At 41.1% G+C, this 25,045-nt stretch overlaps 2 protein-coding genes across 2 annotated transcripts in view; one reads left to right on the forward strand and one right to left on the reverse strand.

The window, feature by feature from the left end:
* The window catches only part of ca6 (carbonic anhydrase VI), a 28,049-nt gene extending 23,856 nt beyond the window's left edge, over positions 1–4,193 (forward strand). The window contains exon 10 of the mRNA XM_061903973.1: positions 3,369–4,193. Within this exon, the coding sequence (XP_061759957.1) occupies positions 3,369–4,000 (632 nt within the window). The 3' untranslated portion in view covers positions 4,001–4,193. The remainder of the gene's footprint in view (positions 1–3,368) is intronic.
* slc2a1a (solute carrier family 2 member 1a) lies at positions 948–23,677 on the reverse strand. Its single transcript, XM_061903975.1, is given in 12 exon segments — positions 948–4,454; positions 7,073–7,200; positions 7,264–7,339; positions 9,706–9,807; positions 10,128–10,238; positions 10,302–10,489; positions 10,552–10,677; positions 17,842–17,994; positions 20,571–20,695; positions 20,763–20,923; positions 23,216–23,314; positions 23,388–23,677. Coding segments are annotated over 12 exon segments (1,545 nt in total). The 5' UTR covers positions 23,442–23,677; the 3' UTR covers positions 948–4,232.
* Between the last annotated feature and the right edge of the window lie 1,368 nt (positions 23,678–25,045).

Genomic DNA, 25,045 nt, shown 5'->3' on the forward strand with positions numbered 1-25,045 from the left:
AATTTTGCTCAATGAGGAGAGACGTATTGGGCTGTACACTTAGTTACAGTTCTAACCTACACTCTGAGGTACAGCCCATGTGCTCCTCTATTTATTTGGGAGGTCTTTGGTTTCATCAGTGAGGCTGCTTCTGAAGGAAGGGGGTTAATTTCAGCAGCCCCAGTTAGACACAATATATGAATATTCAGAAATGGAAATGTGCTGACACTCGTGATATCGCCCTGTCTCTGCTTTGTCTGTGTCACGGTACTCAATGTTCGCCCTTGGCAGTCAGCAGACCGGGTCTGGACACAAACACTGATACGAGACAACCCACAATCCAAGATCGCAAGTTATCCCTTTGCACGGATAGAAAAGTACAACTTCAGCATAATCGATAATAACCATAGCAACGACCTTTAAGCATAAGATTTGTGTGATGACTTACACATAATTATTCCAACACAATGCACGTCAATGATAGTGTAGTGACACACATCTTAGACAGGGTGCTAACTTCTGTCAATGCTCGGCTACAACAGTGTGGTAACTTCTATCGACCTATCTCTTTGACAAAGTTGTTATTCTGTCAATGCACCTCTATGACAGTAAAGTGACACACCTTTTTGACAGGATGGTAATTTCTATCAGTGTACCTCTATGACGTAGTGGTAACTTCATTCAACACATCTCTTTGAAAGAATGTCATCTTCTGTCAACGCATCTCTGTGACACCTTTTCGACAGGGTCGTGCCTATAGTCAATGCACCTCTATGGCAGGGTGGTAACTTCTGTCAATTCCTCTCTTTGACAGAGTGGTATTTTTTGTCAATCCAGTATAGTGACACTTCTTTGACAGGGAGGTAACTTCTGTCAGTGCTTGTCTACAGTAGAACAGATACTTCTATCAATGAACCTCTACAGCAGGGTGGTAACTGCCATCAACACATCTTTTTGACAGGGTGGTGTCTTCTGTCAATGCGATGCAGTGATACACTACTTCGACAGTGTGGTAACTTCTGTCAATCCGCCTCTATTTCATGGTGGTAACTTCTGTCAACATATCTCTTTGACCGCGTGGCATCTTCTTTCAGTGCACCTCGATGACAGTATAGTGAAACACCTTTTTGACAGGATGGTGACTTCTGTCAATTTACCTCTGCGACAAAGTGGTAACTCTGTCAACACATCTCTGTGACAAAGTGGTATCTTCTTTCAAAACAACTCAATGACAGCATAGTGACCCACTTTTTTGACAAGGTGTTGACTTCTGTTAAAGCACCACTATGACAGTGTAGTAACTTCTGTCAACACATCTCTTTGACAGAGGGGTGTCTTTTGTCAATGCAATATAGTAACACGCTTCTTTGACTGGGAGGTAATGTCTGTGAATGCTCGTCTACAGGAGAGTAGCAACTTTTGTCAATGAACCTCTATGAAAAGGTGGTAACTTCTGTCAACACATCTTTTTGACAGAATGGAAACCTCTGTCAATGTTCACATGCGACAGAGTAGTGACTTCTGACAGTGCACTTCTATGACTGAGCGGTTATCCATGTCAGTACATCTCTTCGACATAGTGGTATCCTCCGTCAATGCGCACCTATGACAGTATAGTGACACACCCCTTTGACAGGGTGGTAACTTCTGTTAATGCTCACGTGTGACAGAGTGGCAACCTCTGTCAATGAACTTCTACCACAGGGTGGTAACATCATCAACACATCTCTTGGACAGAGTGGAATCTTCTGTCAATGCATCTATGACAGTATAATGACCCCCCTCTTTCAGAGGGTGGTAACTTCTGTCAATGCACCTTTATGACACTATAGTGACAAACCTCTTTGTCAGGTTGGTACATTCTGGCAATGCAGGTCTATGACATTTTGTAAAAAAAAAAAATCAGGATATTTACAAATAAATATTTATTCAAAAACACAACAACCAAGTCTGAGTATTATGTCAAAACAGCATAAACAAAGGCCGAGTAGCGGAAAAGCCACCCATCCAAATGATGAGAATCAGGTGTCCTAATCACTTCTCCCGGCCACAGGTGTATAAAATCAAGCACTTATGCATGGACACTGTTTCCACAAATTTTTGTGAAAGAATCGCCCGCTCTTAGGAGCTCAGTGATTTCCATTGTGGAACTGTCGTAAAATGCCACCTCTGCAACAAATCCAGTCGTGAAATTTCCTCGCTCCTAAATATTCCAAAGTCAACTGTGTTTTTTATTATAAGAATATGGAAGAGTTTGAGAACAACAGCAACTCAGCCACCAAGTGGTAGGCCACGTAAACTGACAATGAGGGGTCAGCGGATGCATAGTGCTAAGACTCTCCGCACAGTCAGTTGCTACAGAGCTCCAAACTTCAAGTGAACGTCCAATTAGCCCACGTACAGTACGCAGAGAGCTTCTTGGAATGGGTTTCCATGGCCAAGCAGCTGCATCTAAGCCATACATCACCAAGTCCAATGCAAAGCGTCAGATGCAGTGGTGTAAAGGACCCTAGAGCAGTGGAGACGCGTTCTCAGGAGTGATGAATCACGCGTTTCCATCTGGCAATCTGATGGACGAGTATGGGTTTAGAGGTTTCCAGGAAAACGGTACATTTCGGACTGCTTTGTGCCAAGTGTGAAATTTGGTGGAGGAGGAATTATGGTGTGGGGTTGTTGTTGTTTTTTTTTGTTTTTTTTTTTAAGGAGTTGGGCTTGGCCCCTTAGTTCCAGAGATATGAACTTTGAATGCTCCAGGAAACCAGAACATTTTGGATGATTCCATGCTCCTAACCTTGTGGGAACAATTTGGAGCAGGCCTCTTCCTCTTCCAACATGACTGTGCACCAGTGCACAAAGTAAGGTCTATAAAGACATATATGACAGAATCTGTGTGGATGAACTTGACTGGCCTGCACAGAGTCCTGACCTGAACCCGATAGAACACCTTTGGGATGATATTAGAACGGAAACTGAGAGCCAGGCCTTCTCGACCTACATCAGTGTGTGACCTGACCAGTGCGCTTTTGGAAGAATGGTCAAAAATTCCTATAAACACATTCCGCAACCTTGTGGACAGCCATCCCAAAAGAGCTGAAGCTGTAATAGCTGCAAAAGGTGGACCGACATCATAGTGAACCCTTAGGTTAGGAATGGGATGCCACTTCAAGTTCATATGTGAGTCAAGGCAGGTGGCCAATACTTGTGGCAATATAGTTCTATTTGTAAAATGAGGGGAGAATGTGTTCTATTTAGGCAGATGTTTTTTTTAATCACTTATTGTTATTATTGTTCAGGGTTGCAGAGAGTGGGTCAGCAGTCATTCACAGGGCAAGAGGATGCATTACCTAACTGATGCTCAACCGTCATTTAAGACTCTTTGTCTCCCTCAGAACCTCAAGCTTTGTTCCCTCTCGTGCTCAACTTCCAGCGGGAGAATACTGGCAGTTATGCAAAAGCCCACCTGGGCCGTCCCATGAAGCTGGACTCCTTCACCGTCTGCATGCACGTGTTGCCTGAACGGGAGGGCGCGCACACGGTCATCTCCTACTCCAGCAACAGCATCCACAACGAGCTGGTGATCTCCATCAGCGAGGACCGAGACAGCAAGGAGGTGGGCCTCTGGATCGGCAACGAGTTCGTCAACTTGCCGTTCAACTTCCAGTCCCAAAGCTGGGCCAACTACTGCATCACGTGGTCGTCCCGCACAGGGGGCGCGGAGCTGTGGATCAACGGCATGGTGGGGGAGCGACGCTACTTAAAAAACGGCTACACCATTACCCCCGGCGGGGTGTTTGTCTTGGGAAACGACCAGGACAGCTTGCTGGGTATTTCCAACACGGATGCCTTTGTGGGGAAGATGACGGATGTGAACGTGTGGGACTATACCCTCAGCACGGCAAACATTCGGAACCAGATGTCATGTGAGAGGAACGTCACGGCGCAGGGAAATGTGTTTAGCTGGGGGACCACCAAACTTAGCCTGTACGGGGGGGTGCAGCTAGACAGTCAGTACAGATGCTGAAATATACACGAAATGCCTTAAAATATGCATGGCAATATATTAGGGGACATGATCAGTCAGTATTTAATGTAGGCTTTAGCAATATACGAATAAAGTAAGTAATGCATTGACAAAAACGTGGATTATTTTTGATAATGCTGCAAAAAAACATTGTGCAAATGTTCATTGAAAATAAAATTAGAATCACATCCAACCCCCCCCCCCAAAGTGAAGACTTCCTCTATTTTCCCTCTCAAAAGGATGTGACCTTCCATGCATCCTGCAGGCTCTCTTTGTTGTCTTTCACGTTGCCATCCTCTCCCAGCTTGAGCCCCACCTTGTTCCTCTTTGCAAACATCTGGGAGACCTCCAGGAAGGTCTTGTTCTTGGTTTCGGGCAGCACCAGCCAGATGTAAATCAGCGCTTGCAGACAAACGCAGGAAAAAACGATGAAGCTGTAAGACCCCAGGCCTCTCTATTTGGGGGAGACAAAACCCAATCAGTTGCCAGTCAGAATACTTCCTATGCCAGCCTTGTACAGTTCTTTTACTTTTGCTGCTGTGTGCTGCACACACCTGTTTTCCCTTTGTTCACATCTTGTTTTACTTTATTTTCCCTAAAAAAAGGGTTTCTTCTTCTGCAATTGCCTGCCATCTCTGCATCCCGGGGTCCAAAACAACCCGAACATTGTTTCAAGTAAATGATTTTTGTATGTTGTTATTCATATACAAAACAATAAAATGGGACAGCGTGGCTTGGATAATAAGGCAAACCGTGTCAGCAACTTCAGGTTTCCAGGTTCGATTCCAGCTTCTGCCATTCTAGTCACGGCCATTGTGTCTTGGGAAAAACCCTCCGCCCACCTTGTTCACTGTGGCAACTAAACAGGTTAATGAATGTGCAGGACTCCCTTGAAAAATAGATTTTTATTCTCAATGGGACTAAAGGTGAACATTTTTTTGAAGGTGTATCACTGGGATTTATAACAGAATCATAGGAATTTTGGGTAAACTATTATAACAGAAAATGCGCTCAGAGTAAAAAGTCATTCTAAAAAATAAAATAAAAAGATTGTAACTTCAGCATTCATCCCAAAAAATCTGATCATAGCTGACATTTTCATCAAAATATACCTAGAACTTTTTCAGCTATGTTGCTAACAGACAGACAGAAAAACAAACCCCCTGGCAGAGGAAATTAATCGACAGATACCTACAATGGCAATGTCTCTACATGTTTGCTTTGTTTGTCTGCAGACTGCAACAGGGTTCACTCCTGAAATAAACTGAGAGAACCCTCTTGTCAGTCATCAACCCTCTTTGTCTCTGCAGGCTGTTAGCATACATGCACAGAAGTTAAGGATCATAACGTAAACTTTAGTAGAAAGAATCGGCATTAGCATCAAAATCTAATCAGTTGTTCTTTATCCCACTTTGTGGACTTCCTGAACTAACACATTTCTTAAAGTCCCACTTAAGACCTTTCAGTTAAGCCAAATTGATTTTTTTCTCTGTTTAATTCCTTGCTTCTTGTCTTTTTTAATAGATGTCATCAGTGTTTGAACCTGACAAAACCTGTTTTAGAAATAAAAACATAGCGTTAAACTAATAGTAACACGAATATTAGCATATGTATTAATATTAATATGATATAATAATGTTAATCACAATAATAGTTATGTTATCATAGTATAATTGTAATATTTATATAAGTTACTAAACATTCTAGTCACCATTTGCATTGTTTTTCACTTTAAAGGGGAACATTATCACAATTTCAAAAGGGTTAAAAACAATAAAAATCAGTTCCCAGTCACTTGTTGTATTTTTTGAATTTTTTTCCTAAATTTTACCAGTCCCGGAATATCTCTAAAAAAAGCTTTAAAGTGCTTGATTTTCGCTATTTGCGATGCGACTATCCATTGCCCTGTGACGTCATACAGGGCTGCCAATGTAAACAAACAATGGCGAAAAGCACAGCAAGATATAGCGACATTAGCTCGGATTCAGACTCGGATTTCAGCGGCTTAAGCGATTCAACAGATTACGCATGTATTGAAACGGATGGTTGGAGTATGAAAGTATTGAAGAAGAAACTGAAGCTATTGAGCGAATAGCTATTGACGCTATTCATAGCCATAGCATGGCCGAATAGCTGCGTTAGCATCGCAGGTAAAATGTGCGGACCAAACGATCAGGACTTTCGCATCTCGTGACACTGGAGCACCTTAAATCCTTCGATTGGTAAGTGTTTTTTTCGCATTAAATGTGGGTGGAAGGAAACGTAATATAGTTGCAAATGCATCTGCAGGTTATCCATACATCTCTGTGCCATGTCTGCTTTAGCACCGCCGGTAAATAGCATGTTTAGCATCAATTAGCGTAGCATGTTAGCATCGATTAGCTGGCAGTCAACATCAACAAAACTCACCTTTGTGATTTCGTTGACTTTATCATTGCAAATGCATCTGCAGGTTATCCATACATCTCTGTGCCATGTCTGTCATCGCCAGGAAAATGTGGAGACACTTTGGCACATTCAATGGGGGTCTGGCGGCAGACATGTTCGCATCTTCGGGCCAGTGGTGCAACGTGAATCCCTCCCTGTTAGTGTTGTTACACCCTCCGACAACACACCGACGAGGCATGATGTCTCCAAAGTTCCAAAAAATAGTCGAAAAAACGGAAAATAACAGAGCTGAGACCCAATGTTTGCAATGTGTTGAAAATTAAAATGGCGGCTGTACTTCCTCGGAGACGTCACGTTCTGACGTCATCGCAAAAAGAGCGATAAACAGAAAGGCGTTTAATTCGCCAAAATTCACCCATTTAAAGTTCGGAAATCGGTTAAAAAAATATATGGTCTTTTTTCTGCACCATCAAGGTATATATTGACGCTTACATAGCTCTGGTGATAAAGTTCCCCTTTAAAATTATCTTTAGCCTGATCTTTTAACACAAACAATCAGACTGACCGTATGTATTTGACTGTAGTGTACAGTATCAATAATGAATAGATAATGTAGATTGAGACTCAACTCGAGAGGAAGGAAAGTAGAGGAGCCCCAACGATGTGAGGTGTGTTGAAACTGACCTCCATGAAGGGGAAGAGCAGGCCAACAGTGAAGTTGGAGAGCCAGTGGATAGAACCTGCCACCATGAAGGCAGCGGGTCTGGCTGACTGGCGGAACATCTCGGTGGTCACCACGTACGGGATTGAACCTGTGGAAGAATGGTTAAGACGCATGACGTCAAATTGAATTATGTGACTATCTACAAACTCACTGGGTCCAATGGCATGTCCCATGATGTAGATGACGACGGACGCGATGCTGACATAAGACATCCATGTCACACTCTCCTGTAAACACACACCAACAATGAGGTAATGCCTTCTCCTAATGTAAACAGCATCTTAAATGGTGTCACTGACTCCATATGTACCATCTTCTACAGTGTTTTTGACCCTACTGATATATTAAGACATGGGTTCTTCACCTTTTTGACACCGGGGCCCAAATTTTCTACGACAGAGGGGCCTGTGGCCCCACTCAAATATTAACACTGAATTAGTAATCTTGAGATCGGTAGGTTGTGAGTTCAAACCCCAGTCGAGTCATACCAAAGACTTTAAAAATGGGACCCATTATCTCCCTGCTTGGCACTCAGCATCAAGGGTTGGAATTGCGAGTTAGATCACCAAAAATGATTCCCGGGCGCGGCCACCGCTACTGCCCACTGCTCCTTTCACCTCCCGGAGGGTGATCAAGGGTGATGGGTCAAGTGCAGAGAATAATTTCGCCACACCTAGTGTGTGTGTGACAATCATTGGTACTTTAACTTTACTCTTGATTTTAATCATATTTAATAATTATTTTTCTAACTTAGTTACAGTTTACAACCTTGTCAACTGATATGAAAGACTCTGTTGATCACAAAGATTATGAATAAGCTTTAGGTCAGTCTGATGACAAGAATAAATAATCAAACCTACTGCAAAAGCACTGATAAAAAATAAATGCAAATACAATTACGCAGTGCCGAAATAAATTTTAACTAAATAATAACATACAAAAGTGTTTAACTAAACTGTCAGTTAAATTCAAGTGCAAATGAAAACTTTAGTCATCATTTTTGTGCTTAAGAATTTTCTGTATGACTTGGGCTGCAGACTTCCTCGGTTTGTTTGAGATTGTCATTACTGCCACAAGTGGTGGAAAAGTGTATTACAACGGAGCGTTAATGCGGACCATCAAGAGAAGCTAGATGAGTCATCTAGTCAGGATGCCTACAGGGAGGTGTTTAGGGCATGTCCGGCCAGTAGGAGGCCACGGGGAAGACCCAGGACTGGTTGAGGAGACTATGTGTCCCAGGACTGGTTGAGGAGAACATGTGTCCCAGCTTCCCTGGGAACGCCTCGAGATCCCTCAGGAGGAGCTGGACGAAGGTAAGTCTAAGCTCCCCTGCTTAGGCTGCTGCCCCCACGACCCAACCTCGGATAAGCGGAAGAAGACAGACGGATGGATAATTATTGAATTTGACAAAAACCCAGAGTAAGATTATTAGTTTAGTATTGATATTTGATTGGGCTCAGAGACCTCTGTGGTGGAAAAGTGTGTCCCTGAGGTCAAAAGGGTAAAGAACTTCTGGTGTACTTCAAATGAAATTTTATCGCAAACGTATTTCTATCCCCTTCCTGCTCCATCACTGACAGGAATATAATGACACATTTCTCCACTTGGCTACACACTGCTTCCTGTGGCACACAACATTAGTCCTTGATTAGTGAAGCAAGGGAACTGGGTTTGAATTCCAATTGGAGTTGATTTATGAAGGATTATATTTTTATGTTTTAATGCTGTTAAATTTGTTATTTTGCACTCAACAATTTATTTTACATTAACTTGTTTTAGAACAGAATATACACCAAATTAAAATAATGTTGATTTAAAAAAAAAAAGTCGAACATACAGTGGGGCAAAAAAGTATTTAGTCAGCCACCGATTGTGCAGGTTCTCCCACTTAAAATGATGACAGAGGTCAGTAATTTTCTTCATAGGTACACTTCAACTGTGAAAGACAGAATGTGAAAAAAAATCCAGGAATTCACATTGTAGGAATTTAAAAGAATGTATTTGTAAATTATGGTGGAAAATAAGTATTAGGTCAACCATTCAAAGCTCTCACTGATGGAAGGAGGTTTTGGCTCAAAATCTCATGATACATGGCCCCATTCATTCTTTCCTTAACACGGATCAATCGTCCTGTCCCCTTAGCAGAAAAACAGCCCCAAAGCCTGATGTTTCCACCCCCATGCTTCACAGTAGGTTTGGTGTTCTTGGGATGCAACTCAGTATTCTTCTTCCTCCAAACACGACGAGTTGAGTTTATACCAAAAAGTTCTATTTTGGTTTCATCTGACCACATGACATTCTCCCAATCCTCTGCTGTATCATCCATGTATCCATTTTGGTATAAACTCAACTGACTAAATACTTTTTTGCCCCACTGTACATAACAAAGTTTAAAAAAAAATGTAATAGGGAAGGACGGGCCTCCAAAAACAATCAGGCCCTTTTTTGTCTAAATTAACCCAATTGGGATATTTGAATTTTCACTTAGCAGTTCTAAAAGTGCTTCTGTAACACAAACCATAGGAGAGTCTAAGACTGGCCACGAGAGGGCAGTAGAGTGACACACTGTGGGAGCTTTCCACTGCCGTCATACCTGGAAGTGGAGGGCAATGGTGAGCATCAGACAGGAGCCACAGCAGATCCCAAATCCACAGAGGAGGAGGATACGTCTCCCTAAGGCCTCCACGATGAACACCTTGAGTAGCAAAATCCAAATGAATGTCTTTGTTACGGAAGGGAATGGATTCATATGGCCCCATTTTTGAGTGGATCTTGCTTGGTAGGAAGGTGGGGGGGTTAATCATTTTGCAATGCCGTCTGCTGAAAATGATGGAAAGCACCACTCTACATAGCAACTGAGGCTGTGGTCAAAGTTGGAATTACCACAAAACACTCTAATGTTGTTGAGCTGCTAAGGTGGATAGTGCACCATCCCCCCAATTGGTAACATTTCAAGTGTCAGGTAAAATGAATCCCCTTCCTACTGTAAGCCACTCAACCTATGAGGGTACCTACAGCTGCGATGGTCATGATGACGTTAACAGCACCGGTTCCAACTGTGACGTATTGGATGTAATTTTGGGCCACCCCCGCATTGGCGTATATGCTGTCTGCGTAGTAGTAGATCTACAGAAGTGGGAACAACAGACTCAATAATGAGTAGCAGTGTAACATTGGTGCGGGCCTCACCGCGTTGACCCCTGACAGCTGCTGACCCATGTTCATTACGACGATGGAGACCAGCTGCTAGCGAAGAGAACGCTTGGACAGCAAGGAAAGCAAGGACAAGCGACCCTCCGCCTTCTCCGACTGGTCCTCTAAACGCATCTCTGACAGCTCCTCCGCCACGTCGGCCCAACCGCGCAGGCGCTGTAGCGCTAAAAGCAGGCGGAGCCTAAGGCGAGTGTAATCTCGCACGAACTTGACTTTTGTAAATCACCTTTCTTTGCCGTTGTTTTGTCGCCCCTTTGGATGAGTGTGTACCTGGGGCTCTCTGGAAAGAAGGGCAGCAGCAGGATCTCAATCAGGGCAGGAATACCAGTGAGACCCAGCATGAGCGTCCAGCCTGAACACACACGGCACCAAGATTAAGAGCCGTCTTGACTCACTTTCCACCATTTCCCATAATTAAAACATTCAATTACATAGCACATTTAATTATCTGTCTAGGTTGAAAATATAGTGGTATCTCAACATTAGGAGTGTTTTGAGATAAGAGCTAATTGTAACGCTTATGTTACAAATATCTGAGTTACAAGCATCCCCGCCATTAGCAGGTGTAGCAAACCCTGTACGATCTGCCCCGAAACATTTGGTATTTGATTGATTGATTGAGACTTTTATTAGAAAATTGCACAGTACAGTACATATCCCGTACAATTGACCACTAAATGGTAACACCCGAATACGTTTTTCAACTTGTTTAAGTAGGGGTCCACATTAATCAATTCATGGTATAAATATATACTATCAGCATAATACAGTAATCACATAAGTTAATCATCAGAGTATATATATACTAGGGCTGTGGATCTTTGGGTGTCCCACGATTCGATTCAGTATCGATTCCTGGGGTCACGATTCGATAATATATCGATTTTTTCGATTCGATTCGATTCTCGATTCAAAATAATATTTTTCCGATTCAAAATGATTCTGTATTCATTCAATACGTAGGATTTCAGCATGATCTACCCCAGTCTGCTGACATGCAAGCAGAGTAGTAGATTTTTTTAAAAACAGCCTTTATAATTGTAAAGTACAATGATTTATCAACTGATTGCAATAATGTAAATTTGTTTTAACTATTAAACAAACCAAAAATATGACTTATTTTATCTTTTTGAAAACATTGTACACAGTGTTGTCAAGCTTATGAGATGCGATGCAAGTGTAAGCCACTGTGACACTATTGTTCTTTTTTTTATTTTTATAAATGTCTAATGATAATGTCAATGAGGGATTTTTAATCACTGCTATGCTGAAAATATAACTAATATTGATACTGTTGTTGATGATATTCATTTTTGTTTCACTACTTTTGGTTTGTTCTGTGTCTTGTTTGTGTCTTCTCAATTGCTCTGTTTATTGCAGTTCTGAGTGTTGCTGGGTCAGGTTTGGTTTTGGAATTGGATAGCATTGGTATGGTATTGCTGTGTAGTGGTTAGTTGGATTGCTAAAAAATTTTTAAAAAAAAAGAAATAAAATAAATAAATAAATCGATTTTTTAATAGTGAGAATCGATTCTGAATTGTTCAACGTATTTGATTCGATTCGTATTCGAATCTATTTTTTCCCACACCCTTAGTATATATATATTGAAGTATTTACATTATTTACAATCCGGGGGGTGGAATATGGAGGTGGTTGGGGTGGGGTGGTTAGGTTTGGTTGATATCAGCACTTCAGTCATCAACAATCATGTAGTCTGAGAAATAGACATTGACACAGTGTAGGACTGACTTCAAAGGATATGTACAGCAAGCAGTGAACATAGTGAGCTCACAATGCATAAGAACAAGTATATACATTGGGTTATTTACATTTGATTATTTACAATCCGGGGAGGTGGGATGTGGTGGGGGAAGGGTGTTAGTCTAGAGTTGTAGTTGCCTGGAGGTTTTCTTTTAGTGCGGTTTTGAAGGAGGGTAAAGATGCACTTCTTTTACACCTGTTGGGAGTGCATTCCACATTGATGTGGCTTAGAAGGAGAATGAGTTAAGACCTTTGTTAGATCGGAATCTCGGTTTAACATGGTTTGTGGAGCACCCCCTGGCGGTCATTTACGTTGTGGAAGTAGTTTGATATGTACTTCTGTATCAGGGAGGTGTAATGGATTTTATAGACTAGGCTCAGTGCAAATTGTTTTACTCTGTCCTCCACCCTGAGACAGCCCACTTTGGAGAAGTGGGTAGGAGTGAGGTGTGATCTGGGGTGGGGTTCTAGATGTAACCTGACTAGCTTGTTCTGGGATGTTTGGAGTCTAGATTTAAGTTTTTGGAGGTGCTGGGGTACCAGGAGGTGCAAGCGTAATCGAAAAAGGGTTGAATGAGAGTTCCCGCTAGAATCTTTCTGGTGCTTTTGTTGACCAGAAAGGAGATTCTGTATAGAAATCTTGTTTGTTGGTTGACATTTTTGATTACCTTGGTTGCCATTTTATCATAGAAAGATTAGCCTCTAGAATGGAACCTAAGTAGGTGACCTCATCTTTCCTAGTGATAACAATGTCACCCACTTTAATAGGTGACTTTCTTAAGTTTGATTTGGGACCCAAATAGTGTGGATTCCGTATTACCTAAGTGTATGGATAGCTTGTTGTCTTACTTGCTAGCACTAAATTTCAGCTAGAGATGGACTTAACTTTGTTTTCCAAGAAAGTGAGTGTGAAGGAGTGGATAATATTCATAGAATTGAAGAAAGAATGCAACATATGATGCTTCAACCTGCATTATATTGAAGCAGAATGAGTCAATAACAGCAGCTAAAGGCATTATAATTATTCATCAACAGCGGACATTTATCCATGAAAATATGGAGAAGCTGATGATGATGCGTTTGAGGGAGAAGCAGCTCACAAGAGATACTCTCTGAGGTAAATACTTAACATTGTCATCATAGTACTTCATAAAAGTACTGCATTGGTTTGCGGTATCAAATTTATTGAATGGAATTGCATGATATATACTTCCTTCGATGCAGATTGGGATTGCAATTCTACTTATTGTTTGCAAACTCATTTTAAATGTATTAAATTTTATTAAAATTTAGGAAACCTTCTCAATTACGTTTGGAAATCTAGCACAAGCCCGAAATGTCCGCAAAAACAAACTGGACACAAACCATTAGAATTTCTGTAATGTACAGTAGATGGTGATGCAATTTGCATAGAAATGCAGAACATGCAAAAGTAAAATGAACTGATTGTCTTTGTGGATCTTTTGCTACATTGGAAAACATGACGGCATAATCACTCTATGTCGCAAGCACTACGGGGCCCACATGATCATGGTCTGGACTTTTGTAAAGTTTTGAAGATGTTTTTATTTCATTTAAAACTGTCAGTTATAAAACAGGACGTCATAAATGTCATAAAATACATTGTGCGGGCGACGGTCAATAAAATGGTTCCTTATGGTAGTTGCGAACGCAGCATAGAGCACCTAAATTTTTGACTCAAAATAGACGTCGTAACGCCATCAAAGCCCACACTTATGTATATCTATTTGTGGCAGCATCGGACAAAGTTATTTTCAAGTTTCATTTTCATATCTCATAGCATATAATTGTGGTGCGTTCAAGGAACCTTGAATAAAGTTAGAAAGAGTCACTATTTTTAAAGACAACGGACAAGTGGTAGAAAATGGATGGATGGATGGATATAATAATAATATTGTATTATGACTTTGAAGTAAAATGAAACATAATATATTTATAATCATATTTAAGTAAATAATGATTGTATGATTATTAAAACTCAAGGTGGAGAGTCCACTAATTATAATGAATTTGGAACATGCAAGCATACAACATGATACATCACAATTTCCAGTTTCTCTATTCAACATGTTTAAAAAGGAGTAGGAAGAAGCGTAGTTTATTCAATCCTACCCCTTTTCCTTTACATAGCAGTTGCTAATACTTTTGTTCACTTTCTGTTCTCAGTTTATTCACAATATACTCCATAAGTAATAAAAATTAAAATAAATAAATAATAATTAGTGAAGTAAGTTATATTTCATATGGTGAGATGAGTGAGATTATCTGGAAAATTAATGGATAGGTGAGATAAATTCAGAATGTTTATCATGGTTCTTCTTCTTTGTACTTTGTAAACACTTTAAGTTTGAAGAGTTTCTTGAAGTGGATTAATTTTGGTACATTGTTTGATGTCTTTGCTTAATCCATTCCATAATTTCATTCCACAGATATACTGAAGGTCTTAAGTGTTGTACGTGCGTACAAATGTTTTAAATTGGATTTTTCTCTAAGGTTATATTTCTCCTCTTTTGTTGAGAAGAATTGTTGAATATTCTTGTGTAGCAGATTGTAGTTTGCTTAGTGTATAATTTTAGCTGTTTGCAAATTCACTATGTCGTGGAATTTCAGTATTTTTGATTCAATGAATAAAGGGTTTGTACAAACCCCGTTTCCATATGAGTTGGGAAATTGTGTTAGATGTAAATATAAACGCAATACTATGATTTGCAAATCATTTTCAACCCATATTAATTTGAATATGCCACAAAGACAAAATATTTGATGTTCAAACGGATAAACATTATTTTTTTTGCAAATAATCATTAACTTTAGAATTTGATGCCAGCAACACATGAAAAAGAATTTGGGAAAAGTGACAATAAATACTGATAAAGTTGAGAAATACTCATTAAACACTTATCTGGAACATCCCACAGGTGTGCAGGCTGACTGGGAACAGGTGGAAAAAACGGAAATGCGGATTATCGGTCCTGCTAGACACCGACCTCTATTTAATAATACAACTTTAACATTTGACAACCAAACAATTAAACAAGGCGACTCGGTAAAGAATCTGGGTATTATCTTCCACCCAACTCTCTCCTTTGAGTCACACATTAAAAGCGTTACTAAAACGGCCTCCTTTCATCTCCGTAATATCGCTAAAATTCGCTCCATTTTGTCCACTAAAGACGCTGAGATCATTATCCATGTGTTTGTTACGTTTCGCCTCGATTACTGTAACGTATTATTTTCGGGTCTCCCCATGTCTAGCATTAAAAGATTACAGTTGGTACAAAATGCGGCTGCTAGACTTTTGAAAAGAACAAAAAAGTTTGATCATATTACGCCTGTACTGGCTCACCTGCACTGGCTTCCTGTGCACTTAAGATGTGACTTTAAGGTTTTACTACTTACGTATAAAATACTACACGGTTTAGCTCCAGCCTATTTTGCCGATTGTATTGTACCATATGTCCCGGCAAGAAATCTGCGTTCAAAGGACTACAGCTTATTAGTGATTCCCAGAGCCCAAAAAAAGTCTGCGGGCTATAGAGTGTTTTCCATTCGGGCTCCAGTACTCTGGAATGCCCTCCCGGTAACAGTTCGAGATGCTACCTCAGTAGAAGCATTGAAATCTCACCTTAAAACTCATTTGTATACTCTAGCCTTTAAATAGACTCCCTTTTTAGACCAGTTGATCTGCCGTTTCTTTTTTTTTTCTGCTATGTCCCACTGGAGGGGGTCCGGTCCGGTGGCTATGGATGAGGTGCTGGCTGTCCAGAGTCGGGACCCAGGATGGACCGCTCGTCCAGAGCTGGGACCCAAGATGGACCGCTCGTCCAGAGCCGGGACCCAGGATGGACCGCTCGTCTGTGTATCGGCTGGGACATCTCTGCGCTGCTGATCCGCCTCCGCTTGGGTGGTTTCCTGCTGGCTCCACTGTGGACGGGACTCTCTCTGCTGTGTTGGATCCACTTTGGACTGGACTCTCACGATTGTGTTGGATCCACTATGGAGTGAACTTTCACAGCATCATGTTAGACCCGCTCGAAATCCATTGCTTTCCGTTCCCCTAGAGGGGGGTGGGGGGGGAGGGCTTGCCCACATATGCGGTCCTCTCCAAGGTTTCTCATAGTCATCATTGTCACCGACGTCCCACTGGGTGTGAGTCCGACTGGGTGTGAGTTTTCTTTGCCCTTATGTGGGCTCTACAGAGGATGTCGTTGTGGTTTGTGTTGTGGTTTGTGCAGCCCTTTGAGACACTAGTGATTTAGGGCTATATAAATAATCGTTGATTGATTGATTGATTGATGATTGGGTATGAAAACAGCTTCCATGAAATGCTAAGTAAGTCACAAACAAGGATGGGGAGAGGGTCACCAATCTGTAAGCAAATTATCGAACAGTTTTAGAACAACATTTCTCAACGAGCTATTGCAAGGAATTTAGGGATTTTACCATCTACGGTCCGTAAAATCATCAAAAGGTTCAGAGAATCTGAGAAATCACTGCACGTAAGCGATTATATTACGGACCTTTGATCCCTCAGGCGGTACTCTATCAGTGTGTAATGGATATCACCACATGGGATCAGGAACACTTCATAAAACCACTGTCAGTAACTACTGTTGGTTGCTACATCTGTAAGTGCAAGTTAAAACTCTGCTATGCAAAGCAAAACCCATTTATCAACAACACACAGGAACGCCGCTGGCTTCACTGGGCCCGACTTCATTTAAGATGGACTGATGAAAAGTGGAAAAGTGTTCTGTGGTCTGATGAGTCCACATTTCAAATTATATTTGGAAACTGTGGACGTGGTGTCCTCCGGAACAAAGAGGAAAATAACCATCTGGATTGTTATAGGCCCAAAGTTCAAAAGCCAGCATCTATGATGGTATGGGGGTGTATTAGTGGCCAAGGCATGGGTAACTTACACATCTGTGAAGGCACCATTAATGCTGAATGGTCCATACAGGTTTTGGAGCAACATATGTTGTCATCCAAGCAACGTTATCATGGACGCCCCTGCTTATTTCAGCAAGACAATGCCAAGCCGTTACAACAGCGTGATTTCGTAGTAAAAGAGTGTGGGTACTTTCCTGGCCTGCCTGCAGTCCAGACATGTCTCCCATCGAAAATGTGTGGCGCATTATGAAGCGTAAAATACGACAGCGTAGATCCCGGACTGTTGAACGACTGAAGCTCTACATAAAACAAAAATTAGAAAGAATTCCACTTTCAAAGCTTCAACATTTAGTTTCCTTAGTCCAAACGTTTATTGAATGTTGTTAGGGGAAAGGTTATGTAACAAAGTGGTGAACATGCCCATTCCCAACTACTTTGGCACATGTTGCAGCCATGAAATTCTAAGTTAATTATTATTTGCAAAAAAAAAATAAACTTTATGAGTGTGAACATTAAATATGTTGTCTTTGTAGCACATTCAACTGAATATGGGTTGAAAAGGATTTGCAAATCATTGTATTCCGTTTATATTTACATCGAACACAATTTCCCAACTCATATGGAAACGGGGTTTGTATGTTCTCTATATCCGACATTATGTATTATTTTAAAAGATATTTTTTGTAACACCGTTATTTAGTTTTACATTCATTTTGACTTGTAGAAAACTAGTGCCTATACTGAATAATTTGTTAGGATCAATTTACCAACTTGATGGAGAGTGCTTAAAAAAGGGATCACATTGAACAAAATAGTATCACTTATGTATATTTGTGTCTACCTGTGCTGTTGCCGAGTATGTTTCTGATGCCCAACACTTGGGCACTGAGGATGCCAATGGTGATGAAGAGCTGCGGTACGATGCCAATTGCTCCTCTCAGGTTTTTGGGTGAGAGTTCGCCCAGATACATGGGCACCACATTGGATGAAAGACCTGAAGGAAAGGCCCATAAACAACATCAGGAAAGTATTCGCAGCGCTTCACTTTTTCTACATTTTGTTGTGTTATAGCCTTATTCTAAAATTGTATAAAATCATATTTGTCCACAAAATTCGACACACAACACCCCATAATGACAATGTGAAAAGTTTTTTTTTTCAAATTTTGCAAATGTATTTCTCTTTGCAGCACCTCACATTCTCCATCAGGTTGGATGGGAAGTCTTGGTTTTCATCCGGAATGTACATTGCTGCATTCATCTTAGTCTAGTCTGGGTGGTGACCAAGAACATGATGGTCATTCTGTCAGAGGTCCAGCATTCCTCTGTGGAGAGAGGAGAACTTTCTAGAACAGGGGGCGGCAACCTTTACCACTCAAAGAGCCATTTTGACCCGTTTCACAAGATAAAGAAAACAATGGGAGCCACAAAACTCTTTTGAAATTTAAAATGAAATAACACTGTATACAGAGTTTTTTTTTTTACTTTGTGGTATGTATAAACCAGGGGTCTCAGACACGGGGCCTGCACCTTAATATGAACATTTGATGATAGTGGGGCCCGCGAGTCTTACATGAGTGCCGCTTGACAGTATCACACTTGCCAACCCTCCCGAATGTTTCGAGAGACTACCGAATGTCAGATCAACTACTCTCGTGAATGTATGCAGAATTTCCCTTCATCAACATTAATAGGGGCATCCTATGAAGGTGCTGCCTTTGGCGCCTTCTACAACACATTTAATCAGCTTGACAGCTCAGTTACATGTTGTATGAGGCTTCTGCAAACGCAAACCATTGCAAGGCATACTTGTTTAACAGCCATACAGGTCACACAGAGAGTGCCCGTTTAAACAACTTTAACACTGTTACTAATGTGCTCCACACTGTGAACCCACACCAAACAAGAATGACAAACACATTTCGGGAGAATATCGGCACTGTAACACAACATGAACACAAAGGAACAAATGCCCAGAATCCCATGCATCCCTACTCCTCTGGGCTACATTATACACCCCCGCAAGCATGTGTTTGTCATTCTTGTTTGGTGTGGGTTCACAGTGTGGCGTATATTAGTAACAGTGTTAAAGTTGTTTAAACGGGCACCCTCTGTGTGACCTGTATGGCTGTTAAACAAGTATGCCTTGCAATGGTTTGCGTTTGCAGAAGCCTCACACAACATGTAACTGAGCTGTCAAGCTGATTAAACGTGTTGTAGAAGGCGCCAAAGGCAGCGCCTTCATAGGATGCCCTTATTAGTGTTGATCGAGGGAAATTGTGCATACATTCGCGAGAGTAGTTGATCTGACATTCGGTAGTCTCTCTGAACATTCGGGAGGGTTGGCAAGTGTGATGCTGTCAAGCAGCACTCATGTAAAACTCGCCGGCCCCACTATCATTAAATTTTCGTATTAAGGTGCGGGCCACGTGTCTGAGATGCGTGTCTGTGTTTGTCATTCTTGTTTGGTGTGGGTTCACAGTGTGGCGCATATTAGTAAAAGGTCGACAACATGTTGTAAATGAGGTTAAAGGCATTACCATCACTGCACACCCTCTATTTTGAAGTCCAGGCGAAAGTTGTAGAATGTTATCCCCGGGTGATTTCTGAGAGGCACTAACATCCGGAAACCTCCTGGAATAATCGTTGGGGTCGGCAATTTAGAAACTGGGCCACATCAGAGTGATCAAAGAGCCGCATGCGGCTCCGGAGCCGCGGGTTGCCGACCCCCTAGAAGGACAACTATCTCTGCAGAAATCCAGCAAACAGGCTGTTATGGTAGAGTGGCCAGATGGAAGCCATTTCTTGCCCAGATGTGGGATCAGATCCAAGGATGTTGTTGTGGTTTGTGCAGCCCTTTGAGACATTTGTGATTAAGGGAAATCTTTGCTTGATCGATTGAGTAAAAAGTTTGACAAAATGCACCTAATAGACTCATGAGAAACAAAATTATCTGGTCTGATGAGACAAAGATTGAACTCTTTGGCGTGAATGCCAGGCGTCTTTTTGGAGGAAACCAGGCACCGCTCATCACCAGGCCAATACCACCTGTACAGTGAAGCATGGTGGTGGCAGCATCATGCAGTGGGGATGTTTTTCAGCGGCAGGAACTTGTAGACTATTCAGGATAGAGGGAAATATGAATGCAGCTATATACAGAAACATCCTGGATAAAAAACAACGCTTCTCATCCACTCTGATGGACCTTGCTACAAAGAGTATAGGGCAAATTTGCCTATAAATAGTTGTGCCAAGCTTGTGGTATCATATTCAAAAATACTTGAGGCTGTAATTGCTGCGAAAAGTGCATCAACAAAGTATTGAGCAAATCCTGTGAATACATGGGATTTTTTTGTCTCTATTTTTTAAAAATGTGCAAAATGTTTAATTAAACCCTTTTCACATTGTCATTATGGGGTATTGTCTGTAGAATTTTGAGGAAAAATGTTTTTAATTCCATTTTGAATAAGGCCATGACATAACACAAAAAGGAAAAAAGGAAGCACTGTGAATACTTTACGAATGCAGTGTATGAAGGATATGAACGAATGATTCTTTGAATTGGTCAGACCTGCACAGACTCCCACTATGACTCTCGCTACTATGATGATCTCATAAGACTTTGCAAGCTGGCTGACTCCCATCATTATAGCAGGGACGATGGAGAAGACGTTGTTGAAGAGAAGGGTGCCCTTTCTGTCAGAATGTTAGTAAAATGGTGATCCTTTCTACATGGTGGTTGTAATGTGCATTATTACTGTACCTCCCCAGCTTGTTGGCCAGTGGAGCCACCAGGAGAGAACCGAAGAAGCCTCCGAGCGGATACATTGACACAGATAGCGACCACAGCAGAGTCAGCAGATTCTCCTCCATGGGTGCTCCGTAACGCTCCAAGAAGGTGACATTGTAAAAGTTCTGCATGAACTGTAGAGCACAGGAATAACAATAACATAAACTGCATGAGTGCAAAAAGCGTGTATGTGTGTGTGTGTGTGTGTGTGTGTGTGTGCTCTTGTATTTCTACCCTTCTTGAGACATCAGTAAGGAAAAGTACATTCCATATGAGGACCGGTGAACAAGTTAGGACCGAAATGATGGTCCCAATACGAAAAACCATTGCATCTAATAAACAGTCAAAAACTAGAGTCCGTGAACATTGCTCCAAAGTCAGGATTTTTTTGTTGACTTTACAACATGCGGTGCTGACAGAAGACAACCCGTGTCCCGTATGTCACCATATGATGAACACACTACGGCACTAAGACTATAGTGGCCATTAACAGTTAGCTTACACAGCTGGGTTGACCAAAGTGTGGCACAGTGGCCATCTATGGTCCGTGACTCGTTTGTCATCGGCCTTAAGCACATGACAAAATACAAAAAATACAGATCTCTTATGAACCCCTGGTGGTGAAATCTATTAAAATTAGGATGGTCCTAAAGAGGTAGGCGTTTTTTCAGGGGTCTACAAAAGGTAACAGATACAAGAATGTGTGTGTTCTTGTATTTTTACCCTTCTTGAGACATCAACAAGGAAAAATACCTTCCATGAGAACCGGTGTACAAGTTAGGATGGAAATTATTGTCCCAATATGGAAAACCATTGCATCTAATAAAGAGTTACAAATTAGAGTCTGTGAACATTGCTCCAAAGTCAGGATTGTTTGTTTATTTTAATGTGCATACAAAAGTAAACATTGACAGGTTCAAAGGCAGCAATATATGATAAAACAAGCTAAAGAAGGACTTCCCTATTCATCCCCCCAAAAAACCGCCAGGTGAACTGCTGATTTTACATCTTCTGGTGCTGACTTAAGACAACCCGCGTCCCATATGTGACAATTGGATGAACACATACACTACGCTACTAAGACTATAGTGGCCATTAAAAGTTAGCTTACACAGCTGGGTTGACCAAAGTGCGGCACAAGGGGCCATCTGTGGTCCGTGACTCGTTTGTCATCAGCCTAAAAGGCCTACAGAAATGAGATTTTCTTATTTAAACGGGGATAGCAGGTCCATTCTATGTGTCATACTTGATTATTTGGCGATATTGCCATATTTTTGCTGAAAGGATTTAGTAGAGAACATCCACGATAAAGTTCGCAACTTTCGGTGTTAAGAGAAAAGCCCTGCCTCTACCGGAAGTCGCAGACGATGACGTCGCAAGTGTGGGGGCTCCTCACATATTTACATTGATTTTAATGGGAGCCTCCAACAAAAAGTGCCATTCGGATCGAGAAAACAACAATTTCTCCATTAGTTTGAGTGAGGATGAAAGATTCGTGTTTGAGGATATTGATAGCGACGGACTAGAAAAAAAAAAGAAAAAAAACGCGTTTGCATTGGGACGGATTCCGATGTTTTTAGACACATTTAGTAAGATAATTCTGGGAAAACCCTTATCTTTCTATTGTGTTGCTAGTGTTGTAGTGAGTTAAATAGTACCTGATAGTCGGAGGGGTGTGTCCACGGGTGTCTTGACGCCGCAGTGTCTCAGGGGAGTCGACGGCAGCAGCGAGCTCAGCTTTTCTCCGGTAAGGAGCGACTTTTTAACCACAGTTTTCTCACCGAAACCTGCTGGTTGACATTCCGTCGTGTTTCATGTTCGCTTGACCGCGCTCTGATCCATAGTAAAGTTTCACCTTGAGGAATTTTAAACAAGGAATCACCGTGTGTTTGTGTGGCTAAAGGCTAAAACTTCCCAACTCCATCTTGCTACTTTGACTTCTCCATTATTAATTGAACATATTGCAAAAGATTCAGCAACACACTTCTCCAAAATTCTGTGTAATTATGCCGTTAAAGCAGACGACTTTTAGTTGTGTCTGTGCGTAGCTCTCATACTTCCTAAAAACCTGTGACGTCTTGCGTACACGTCATCATTACATGACGTTTTCAAGACGAAAATCCCGGGAAATTTAAAATTGCAATTTAGTAAACTAAAAAGGCCGTATTGGCATGTGTTGCAATGTTAATATTTCATCATTGATATATAAACTATCAGGTGGGTAGTAGTGGGTTTCAGTAGGCCTTAAAGCACATTATAAAAATCAAAGAAAAGAGATCTCATTTGCACCCCTGGTGGTGAAATCTATTAAAATTAGGGTGGTCCCAAAGAGGTAGGCATTTTTCAGAGGTCTCAAAAAAGTAACACATACAAGAATGCGTGTGTGTGTGTGTTTGTGTGCGTGCGTAAGTGTGTGTGACACTTACTGGTGCTGGAGAGTTGATGACAGCCACGTTATATCCATACTGGAAGGACGACCCAAAGGCAGATATAAGTGTTGCCAGAGCTAAGACTGCTGTTAATCGCTACAAAGGAACATTAACAAATTATTGTACAGCATTCGTTGCAGTAACATTTGGAATTATGTGTGACACTCACCCCTTGCCTTTCAGCAGACCGAGCAGGCTTCCCCAATTCCTCGGTGTCCGCCATGGCTGCTTTTGGGTCTTCAGTAACAATACATATCAGCACACTTCAAAAACACACCGCACTTGCGCCCTTTGAACATGTCGTCATCACAGCTAAAAGCTCCTCTTTGTTTATTGCTGTCATGTTGCTGACTTGCTCACATTTAGACTTTAAATTACATAAACATTAGTGGTGAATCGATAGTGGACTTATAAAAAGTTGCTAAAGCTGAATGAGCGCCTAAACTGTTTGCACCCATGTTGTGTTATACTGGTAATATAACAACACTGTGCAAAACTAATACCTTCTTTTTTGTAGTTTTACCTATTGGGGCACTTAATGAAAAAAGAATATATTTCCTATTTTGTTGTTTTGTCGTTAAATATTTGAACCACATGGTTGAAATGCAAAGCATTATGGGTACAACAACAACTAACATCTTCTTTTTTGTTTTTACCGATTGAAGCCCTTATTGAAATTCTAATACAAATATTTTTTCATTGCCTATTCTGTTTTTTGTTGTTGACATTTCCCAAAATATTGATTCTTCATAAGCTCACCAGACCACATTATTCACATACAAAGCATTATGGGTACATCACAGTGTTTACTGTTGACTGCGAACTCTGTCTGCTGAAAAAAAAGAGGTATACCCGTGTTTTCTAGACCATAGGGTGCACCAGATTATGAGGCGCACCGTCAATGTATGGTCTAGTTTTGATATTTTTTCATATATTAGGCACACCGGATTATAGGGCGCAAAAAAGGAGTCAAATACAGTATATATATATACATATATATTTTCTAAATTGAAGACATTTCCTAGTGGTCTACATAACATGTAATGGTGGATCTTTGGTCAAAATGTTGCATGGATCAATCAATCATGATTAATTGACTGATTGACATTGATTGATTGAATGTTACATTGATTATGTTTCACGGATCATCTTCAAGACGCTTTCTGATATTTGCTTCAGGATGCGCTTTTTTGTGGGCGTTCTTTTTTACGTGGCTCACCTTCTACAGCGTCTTCTCCCCGTCATCTTTGTTGTAGCGGTGTAGCGTGCAAGGACGGGAGTGGAAGAAGTGTCAAAAGATGGAACTAACTGTTTTAATGACATTCAGACTTTACTAAAATCAATAACAAAGCAGCATCTCCTCATCCAGAAACAACAAGGCCGGAAATGTGTACCGTGAAAAAACGTCCGACCAGAACTCAAATAACTAAAGTTCCTTGGGGGAATAATGTAAACTCACTACACCGGTATGTTTTATGGCTTCATGGCGATTTTACTGACAGATATAAATATGAATTTTACACTACTGTAAATTAGAAATGGCAACAGCGATGGATGAATGACACATAAGAAGAAGATACAGAAAAAGAAGAAGCTTATCGACTACGGTGTCCCAACGGACTACAAAAGTGGAAGCGCACAATTTTTCAGGATTTATGCAGATCCCAAATACAGAACAGCAGGTCCCAGAAGGCAAGAAAAATTGCTTTTGCATAATATTACGAAACAAAACGGCAGATAATAAGTCTTACCTTATACACAAACCATAATAAGCTTGTATGTTTAATGAGCCGACAATCCATCAAGCGGTGTGGCCTCATAGCTTAC

The sequence above is a fragment of the Nerophis ophidion genome, linkage group LG06, assembly GCF_033978795.1.
Source record: "Nerophis ophidion isolate RoL-2023_Sa linkage group LG06, RoL_Noph_v1.0, whole genome shotgun sequence".
Lineage (NCBI taxonomy): Eukaryota > Metazoa > Chordata > Actinopteri > Syngnathiformes > Syngnathidae > Nerophis > Nerophis ophidion.